The 9918-nt window shown below is 42.5% G+C and overlaps 1 protein-coding gene across 1 annotated transcript; it reads left to right on the plus strand.

Moving 5' to 3' along the window:
* The first annotated feature begins 2759 nt into the window (after positions 1–2759).
* Positions 2760–4595, plus strand: LOC118635387 (uncharacterized protein CXorf49 homolog). The gene is made up of 3 exons (XM_036270100.1): positions 2760–2777; positions 3053–3694; positions 4455–4595. Exons 1-3 carry the CDS (start codon positions 2760–2762, stop codon positions 4593–4595), a joined length of 801 nt encoding a protein of 266 aa, XP_036125993.1.
* Positions 4596–9918: the final 5323 nt, after the last annotated feature.

Genomic DNA, 9918 nt, shown 5'->3' on the forward strand with positions numbered 1-9918 from the left:
ACGTAAACTACTTGGGTGAAGTATGAATTACCCTGGTCTATTTATTAAAGGCTATTTTTCCCTTGAAATTGCTTCCACTTGTCAACTTTTCTTGATGCAATTAGGAGGATTGTGATGAAATCCCTGAAGTCACCCAGGTTGGTGACCCAGACTAATGATTGTGGGGCAGTGACTCAAAGCTCTGTTGTCTTCATGACATTGAGCTACATTCCAAAAGCAGTTCTTTATAACTTCCACACTTAAAACTCATCTTACATGGAAAATCATTCCTCTAGAGGACAACTGATAGTTTCCTTTCATCAGCTTCTCATTCATATTACACAAGATAATCATTTGCTCCTCTAATCCTTCCAAGTACTCCAGTATATGTACATTCGTGTACATGAATAAAAACTATGTGCACATACCCCTAGATACTTAGGAGATGTTCAGCACATCACAGTCATTCCTCACCACAATGCCAGTTGTAGCCTAAACACTTCTGCCTGCATAGCGGTTAAGGCCTCAACATATCGGAATCATAGAAGACTTGTTTCCAATATAGTAAATACATTTAAAAACACATTAAAGATAATATGTAATGACCAATTCAAAGAGATAACAGGGCCAGGGCATAAAAATTCAAGGAAGAACCCAGAAATGGGCCCAAGGCAATATGCTCAATTAATATTTGACAAAGGTGGCAACACCATACAGTGGAGTAAAGACAGACCCTTTAATAAATGGTGTTGGGAAAATTGGACAGCTACATGCAATAAAATGAAACTAAACCATCAACTTACACCCTATACAAGAATAAACTCAAAATGGACAAAAGACTTAAATGTGACTCATGAATCCATAAAAATCCTAGAAGAAAATGTAGGCAACAAAATTTCACACATCATATGCAGCAGAATTTTCACTGATACATCACCTAAGGCAATAGAAACAAAGGAAAAAATGAACACATGGGACTACATCAAACTCAAAAGTTTCTGCACAGCAAAAGATACAATCATGAAAATGGAAAGGCTACCAACTGTATGGGAAAACATAATTGCCAATGATATATCAGATAAGGGGTTAATTTCCAATATATATATAGAGTGCTCATACAACTCAACAAAAGGAAGTCAAAGAACCCAATTAAAAAATGGGCAGAGGAACTAAATAGACACCTCTCCAAACAGGACATACAAATGGCTAAGAGACATATGAAGACATGCTCCACATCACTAATCAGCAGAGAGATGCAAATTAAAACAACAATGAGGTATCACCTCACACCTGTCAGAATGGCCACCATCAACAAATCATCAAACAACAAGTGTTGGTGAGGGTGTGGAGAAAAGGGGACTCTAGTGCACTGCTGGTGGGAATGCAGACTGGTGCAGCCACTATGGAAAACAATATGATGTTACCTCAAAAAATTAAAAATTGATCTGTCATTTGACTCAGTGACCCCACTTCTAGGAATATACCCTAAGAAGCCTGAAACACCAATCAGAAAGAATATATGTACCCCCATGTTTGTAGCAGCACTATTTACAATCGCTAAGATCTAGAAACAGCCCAAATGCCCATCAGTAGACAAATGGAAAAAAAGCTGTGGTACATATACACAATGGAGTACTATGCAGCTGTAAGAAATAAAGATCTCTTATCCTTCGAGATGACATGGAGGGACCTGGAAAGTGTCATCCTAAGCGAAACAAGTCAAACAGAGAAAGACAAGCATCATATGATCTCACTTATTTGTGGAATATAATGAACATAACACTCTGAGGAATGGGGTAGCTCCAGAGACGTGTAAGTGGGGTACAGACTGAATATCCCCAGAAGAGGGGGTGGGGGTGGAGATAAACCACAGAACTTATATGCATATGCCTGAACAATGGACATAGACAACAAAGCTGGGGAGAGGTCGGGGAGGGTGGGAGAGGGGGGAATCAGTGGGGGGAAAGGAAAACATCTGTAACAAAAATAAATAATTTAAATTAAAAAAATTTTAAAAATTATATTTTTTTATTGTTGAAAGTATTTCATTTGCCCCCCTTTTTCCCCATTGACCTCCTCCTTCCTGATCCCACCCCCCCCCCTTCTGCCTTCCCCAGCCTAGTGTCTGTGTGGATTGGTTCCATTTTAAAGTGGTCCATTGATATTATTTTTGACAACTGTATGACCCTTGACAGAAGAGCTTTCCAACACTGCCTGTTGCCTGTTTGCACCCTCTGACCATTTGACTAGCGGGTTGTGAGTGTCCTTTGGGAATACAGGCTTTCAGTTATTTTCGGGCCTAGAATGCTTCCCATTCATCTCTATATTTAGCCCTCACAATCCCAGGAGGGAGGGGCTGCTACTTGAAGTTTTGGAGATGAGAAACTGAGGCTCGGAGGCAGAGGCACCAGAAAGGTGGGGTCAGAGCTTTGGAACCTGGAATTCAGCTCTCCTCCCCGTACAATCACCTCTTCAATGGCTCATCTCCCAGCAACCCCACTGCCCCCCTTGGCCCTCACTGGTGGGAGTCCTCAAAGGGCTGGCCAGGTTGTGCATGCTGATTGGTGGGCTGTGGTGCTGTGCACACTGCAGTTGACTCTACAGAGCTTTGCACCCATTCCCGAATGTTTCAAGGTCTGGAGGCAGTTAGGGTCAGGTCTTACCTGCCCAGCTGCCAAACTCTCTGCAGACATGAGCTCCCCTCACAATGATGAGGTGTCCACTCCAGAGAGTGTCTTGGTCCAGGGCATAGGGAGAATAGTGGTGGGGATAAAGACACCATGCATGGGGTCTTCAAGGTGTGGGGGCGGACACCCTGAGGTGGTGGGACTAGGGTGTTGGAGGAGATGGTGGCCTGGCTGAGGGGTTCCTCATGGGGTGGCAGGAAAAATGTGGCCTGGGCGGTGGGTGCTCTGGATGAAGGGACTGCAAAGTGGTGAGGGCAGAGTGGCCTGGGTGGTCTGCTAGAAAGATGAGGTGAACAGACCTGGCTGAGGGGTCTGGAAAAGGTCTGGACTGAGGAAACTAAGAGAGAGTGACTAAAATAGATTTGAATATTACTGTGTGTCTACAGAGGCCGACTTCACCTAACCTGCCACCCTCAGACCTGGAGCCCTCTGACATTTCATCAAATAAGTTCCCTGAGACACAACTTATGAGTGTAAGCATTGTCTTCAAAGAAGAAGGCCAATTCAAGTCCAGCAGCTTCAAGAATTCTGGAGACACATCCAGACAGGACATCTTTGGTGGGCCAGTTGCTTCGCTGTCCACTGTTCCTCCCACATTAGCTGCAACCACACAAAGGGAGTTTGCTGGAGAACTGGATATCTCTTCTCCCAACAAGTCCTCAGCTAAGAAAATGTCATGTCTGATCAGCAAGAAGAAAGCGGACAGGTCCAGTCACATGCCTCAGGCCACACCTAGGGAGAAGGAGCTTCAGGAGAAGAAATGTCCAGCTGGCTGTGTCTCAAAAGTTGTCCTGGGAAGAAAATCCCAGGCCTATATCTCAGGAGGTCCCCTGGCACCCACAACCTTCCCTCCCATCTCTGGCCGTGCAGAGATTGGGATTGCGGAGAAATGTTCCTTGGTCCCTTCAGGCAACAAACAGTCCAAGCACAACTCCAGGAAGAATCCAGTGCTGAGTAGGATGAGGGAGTCCGAACTGGTGGGCCTAGAAGATACCAACCCAAATAAAGAGCCAGCCCCAAAGGGCCAAGTGAGTAGTCCATCTTCCTCTATCCCTTCCCCATCCGTGCCCCCAACACAAACAGGTTTTCCCCGGCTCCTTCTCCCTTTTGAGATTCCTTTTTATTTTATTTTAAATTTTTATTTATTAATTTGTTTTTGTTACAAATGCTTCTCATTTTTCCCTCATTGACATCCTCCTCCCCTATCCCCAACTTGGTTGTCTATGTCCATTGGTCATGCATACATGCATGTAAGTTCAGTGGTTATCTCTTCTCCTCCCTACCCCACTCCTCTAAGGCTTGTCAGTCTGTACACCACCTCTAGGTCTGTGGGTTAATTTTGTTCAGCAGTTTGTTTAGTTCATTATATTCCACAAGTAAGTGAGATCAAGTACTATTTGTCTTTCTCTGCTTGGCGTGTTTCGCTGAGCCTAGTACTCTCCAGGTCATTCCATGCCATCTCAAAGGATAAGAGATCTTTCATTCTTACAGCTGCATGGTATTCCATTGTGTACAATTCCTTTGAGGTTCTTATTAGGATGCCAAGTTTGGGTCATTTTAATAGAATCAAATGCTTAATATGTGTTACGTGCTATTTAGGCCTCTTCCCCAGAGAGGGGTTGGGGAAGGAGTAGGGGTTGAGAAGGAAAATGATGGGCTTGAATGGTGGTGGAAAGGAGGGGTCTCTGATTAGGATTTTACTTCTCATCTATTTCCTGCCTGACCCCAGCCCCTTCTCTCCCCCCCCCCACCCTTAACCAGTGTAATGAGCCAGAAATTTATTTTTAGCTTCCAGCCTACAGACCAGGGCCATTTTGCCTGTCCATGTATGTTGGAAGATACAGCAGTGGAGACCCCAAGATCAAATCCTTTCCAGCCCCAGGACATTCAGCTTTGGACCATGGCCCAGGAAAGAGTCAGGCTCAGTGAGCCATCACCCTCAGGTGATTTTAGAACATTTTGTTTACGGGGAGGGGGATTCGGAGACCAGGGCATCTTCAGGCTGAACATGGGGTGGTGTGGGGCTGCGTGTGTAGGGGAATGCCCAGGCCTCACAACCTGTGGGGAGGAGAGTGACAGGCCTGGGCCTGGGAACTTTTGTGCTCCTCTCGCTCTCATTTCTCTCTCTCATCTTTCTATCATGTCTTCACATAGAAATATACTGTTTGAGTCACACTTCACCACGTTGTCACCAAGTTTAGAGCTCTTCTTATTTCAGTTCATTTGGAGTTACCACATGTGTTTTCTCTTTAACTGCTGCTTGGCATGGATTGTACATATCCTCACCAGTTCTGCATGATTCTGATTGATATACACCAAATTTTGGATCCCATTTAGGAAACATGTCTACATTTTACTTGAGTGACGGGTGGTTTAGTCCTGGGGCTGAATACCACCAGGTTTGGTAGGGTTTTAGGTTGCAGGGTTAGGCCTGTCCCAAGAGGACAAGGGGTGAGGGCTCTGTTTCCCTGATCATGAAGTGTCTGATTATGCCTTTTTCTGTTTCAGTGGCCATGCAGTGCCTCATCAACAACTTTCAGGTCCTTTGACATGAGTGATCCATCCCCCTTCCCAGTCTCAATCTGGGAGGGCTGGGGGCTGGCCCTGGCTGGAGGTTCCTCTTTGACTCTGCTCCCTTTTTCAGGTTGAACACAGTATCCCTTCTCCCCCCTCACACAGAAAAAGCTGTACTTGTTGAATCTAGGACCTACAGTCACACGGGTTCCCCCACTCTCCTTGCCCACTTCACATCAGAAGGGCCCACTGTGCCTTACCAAGGCTTCTCTCCTTGAGGTTTAGCGCAACCTTTGTCCCCTGTTTGTTGCAGTATTATTATTTTTATCTTTTTTATTTTCAATACTCACCTGAGGATATGCCTATTGATTTTAGAGAGATGCAATGGAGGGTGGGAGGGTGGGAGAGAGAGAGAGAGAGAGAGATGAGAGAGAACATCGATTGGTTGCCTTTCATACGGGCCCCAAACAGGGGTCAAACCCACAACTTAGGTATGTGCCCAAAATGAAAATTGAACCTGCAACCTTTTGGTACATGGGAAAATGCTCCAACTAACTGATTCACACTGTCTAGATACGTTTGTTGCAGTTTTAAACTAAACTACTTCTCACCCTCGCCAGCTTCCTCAGTTGGTTAGAACATCTTCCAGATACATCCAGGTTGTGCATTCAATATCCAGTCAAGGCACATACAAGAATCAAGCCATGGATGCACGAATGGGTGCAACAACAAATCCATGCTTTCTCTCCCTTTCTCTCCTCTGCCACCACCTGAAATCAATCAATAAAAATAAGTAAATAAAATACTTCTCAGACCCTGTGGTCTGCCTTCTGTCTGGGAGAGGCTGGGGCTGGGGAATGTGTGCCTCTGCCCTTCTCCCCTCTGCACTCTTCTTCCTCATCCCTCTGCCTGGGATGAGGCAGAAACCACCCTCACTCCCTCCCAGCAGAAACTGATTTCCTCCGTCCAGAGGTCCAGCCCCTCTCCCCTCTCATTTGGATCATCGTCCTGGTTCTCCCCTCTCTCCCCTTCTTCTCTGCCGTGTGTTGTTTGTCTTCTCCCCCATGGTCATTTTATTTTATTTATTTATTTTTTTTTTAAATCTTCATTGTTGAATGTAAAATGTATTACAGATGTTCCACATTTTCCCCCCATTGACCCCCTCCTCCCCACTCCCGCCCCCCTACCGCCTTTTCCCACACTATTGTCTGTGTCCATTGGTTATGCATATAAGTTCTTTGCTTTATTTCTTCCCATCCCCCCAACCCCTATCCTTTTGAGATTTGTCAGTCTAGCAATGAATTTGTACTTCTTTTTTTTTTCTTTTTTTTAATAAATTTTTTATTTTTATTTTTTTTGTTACAGATATTTTACCTTTTTTACCCCATTGGCACTCCCCTCCCCACCCCACCCCCGCCCTGTCACAGCTTAGTTGTCCATGTCCATTGGTCATACATACATGCATATAAGTTCTGTAGTTTATCTCTTCCCACCCACCCCACCCCCTCTTCTGAGGAATGTCAGTCTGTGCCCTATTTCCATGTTTCTAGGTCTTCTGTATTCCTCAGACTGTTATGTTCATATATTCCATATATAAGTGAGATCATGTGGTATTTGTCTTTTTCTGCTTGGCTTCTTTCACTTAGGATAATACTTTCCAGGTCCCTCCATGTCGTCTCAAAGGATAAGAGATCTTTCTTTCTTACCGCTGCATAGTACTCCATTGTGTATATGCACCACAGCTTTTTTATCAATTCATCTACTGATGGACACTTGGGCTGCTTCCAAATCTTAGCTATTGTGAACAGTGCTGCTATGAACATGGGGGTACGTATATTCTTCCTGATTGGTGTTTCAGGCTTCTGAGGGTATATTCCTACCAGTGGGATCACTGGGTCAAATGGAAGTTCAATTTTTAATTTTTTGAGGTAACACCATATTGTTTTCCACAGTGGCTGCACCAGTCTGCATTCCCACCAGCAGTGTATTAGAGTCCCCTTTTCTCCACACCCTCGCCAACACTTGTTGTTTGATGATTTGTTGATGGTGGCCATTCTGACAGGTGTGAGGTGATACCTCATTGTTGTTTTAATTTGCATTTCTCTGCTGATTAGTGATGTGGAGCATGTCTTCATATGTTTCTTAGCCATTTGTATGTCCTGTTGGAGAGGTGTCTATTCAGCTCCTCTGCCCATTTTTTAATTGGGTTCTTTGTCTTCCTTTTGTTAAGTTGTAAGAGCACTCTATATATATTGGAAATTAACCCCTTATCTGATACATCATTGGCAATGATGTTCTCCCATACAGTGGGTTGCCTATCCATTTTCATGATTGTATCTTTTGCTGTGCAGAAGCTTTTTACTTTGATGTAGTCCCATGTGTTCATTTTTTCCTTTGTTTCTGTTGCCTTAGGTGATGTATCAGTGAAAATTCTGGTCCGTATGATGTCCAAAATTTTGTTGCCTACATTTTCTTCTAGAATTTTTATGGATTCACGGGTCACATTTAAGTCTTTTATCCATTTTGAGTTTATTTTTGTGTATGGTGTAAGTTGATGGTCTAGTTTCTTTTTTCTGCATGTACCTGTCCAATTTTCCCAACACCATTTATTAAAGAGGCTGTCTTTACTCCACTGTAGGCTCTTGCCACCTTTGTCAACTATTAATTGAGCGTATTGCCTTGGGTCCATTTCTGGGTTTTCAGTTCTCTTCCACTGGTCTATATGCCTGTTCTTGTGCCAGTACCAGGCTGTTTTGATTACTGTGGCTTTGTAGTATAATCTGAAATCTGGTATTGTGATCCCACCTACTTTGTTCTTCTTTTTCAAGATTGCTGTGGCTATTCGGGGTCTTTTTTGTTTCCATATGAACTTTTGAAGTATTTGTTCTAGTTCTATGAAATATGTCGTAGGTATTTTGTTGAGGATTGCATTGAATCGGTGGATTCCTTTGGGTAGTATGGACATGTTCGTGATGTTAATTCTTCCAATCCAAAACCAGGTATATGCTCTGACTTTTTTATATCTTCCTCCATTTCTAATTTCAATGACCTGTAGTTTCTGCAAATAGTTCCTTTACTTCTTTGGTAAAGTTTATTTCTAGGTATCTTAATTTTTTTGGCGCGATGGTAAATGGGATTGTTTTTTCAGTTTCTCTTTCTGTGAGTCATCATTGGTGTACAAGAATGCCATCGATTTCTTGACATTAATTTTGTATCCTGCTACTTTGCCAAATTCATTTATTAAGTCTAGTAGATTTTTGATAGAGTCTTTAGGGTGTTCTATGTATAATATCATGTCATCTGCAAATAATGACAGTTTCACTTCCTCCTTTCCAATTTGGATCCCTTTTATTTATTCTTCCTGTCTGATTGCTGTGGCTAAGTCTTCCAGTACAATGTTAAAAAAGAGTGGTGAAAGTGGACATCCCTGTCTTGTTCCTGTTCTTAATGGAAATGTTTTTAGTTTCTGTCCATTGAGTATGATGTTGGCTGTAGGTCTTTCACATATGGCCTTTATTATGTCTAGATATGATCCCTCTATTCCCACGTTGCTGAGCGTTTTTATCAGAAATGGATGCTGGATTTTGTGGAATGCTTTTTCAGCATCTATTGATATGATCATGTGGTATTTATTCTTCATTTTGTTTATGTGGTGTATCACGTTTATTTATTTGCGAATATTGTACCAGCCTTGCATCCCTGGGATGAATCCCACTTGGTCATGGTGAATAATTTTTTTGATGTATTTCTGGATCCGATTTGCTAATATTTTGTTCAGGATTTTGGCGTCTATGTTCATCAGGGATATTGGCCTGTAGTTTTCTTTCTTCATAGTGTCTTTTTCTGGTTTTGGAATTAGAATTATGCTGGCCTCACAGAATGTGTTTGGAAGGCTTCCTTCTTGAATTTTTTGAAATAGTTTTAGGAGAATGGGTGTTAGTTCTTTTTTGAATGTTCGGTAAAACTCTCTCGTGAAGCCATCTGGGTCTGGGCTTTTGTTTGCTGGGAGAGTCTTGATTACCTCTTCAATTTCCTTAGTTGTTATTGGTCTGTTCAAGTTTTCTATCTCTTCCGGGTCTAGTTTTGGGAGACTGTGTGTTTCTAGAAATTTGTTCATTTCGCTTACATTGTCGAATTTGTTGCCATATAGTTGTTCATAGTAGTTGTTAATGATCTTTTGTATTTCCGTAGTGTTGGTTGTTACTTCTCCTCTTTCATTTCTGATTTTGTGTATTTGGGTTCTCTCTCTTTGTTTCTTGGTGAGTCTAGCTAAGGGTCCATCAATCTTGTTTATCTTTTCGAAAAACCAGCTCTTTGTTTCATTGATCCTTTGAATTGTTTTTTTGGTCTCTATGTCATTTATTTCTGCTCTGATCTTTACTATTTCCTTCCTTCTACTTGCTCTGGGGTTTTCTTTTTGTTTGCTTCCTAGTTCTTTTAGTTGTGAGGTTAGACAGTCAATTAGATATTTTTCTTGGTTTTTGAGGTAGGCCTGTAGTGCTATGAAGTTCCCTCTCAGAACTGCTTTTGCTGCATCCCATAGATTTTGTGTTGTTGTGTGTTCATTTTCATTGATTTCCAGGAAGTTTTTAATTTCTTCCTTGATCTCCTCGGTGACCCATGCATTGTTTAATAACATGCTATTTAACCTCCATGTGTTGAAATGTCTCTGCACTTTCTTGTTGCAATTGATTTCTAGTTTCATGCCATTGTGATCTGAGAAGATGCTTGATATGAT

Source organism: Molossus molossus, unplaced genomic scaffold, assembly GCF_014108415.1.
Source record: "Molossus molossus isolate mMolMol1 unplaced genomic scaffold, mMolMol1.p scaffold_m16_p_2, whole genome shotgun sequence".
In the NCBI taxonomy this organism is placed as follows: Eukaryota; Metazoa; Chordata; class Mammalia; order Chiroptera; family Molossidae; genus Molossus; species Molossus molossus.

Coding starts and splice junctions, on each gene's coding strand:
- LOC118635387 (XM_036270100.1), top strand. Junction 3,695..4,454: donor AGCCAGCCCCAAAGGGCCAA/GTGAGTAGTCCA, acceptor ATTTATTTTTAG/CTTCCAGCCTACAGACCAGG.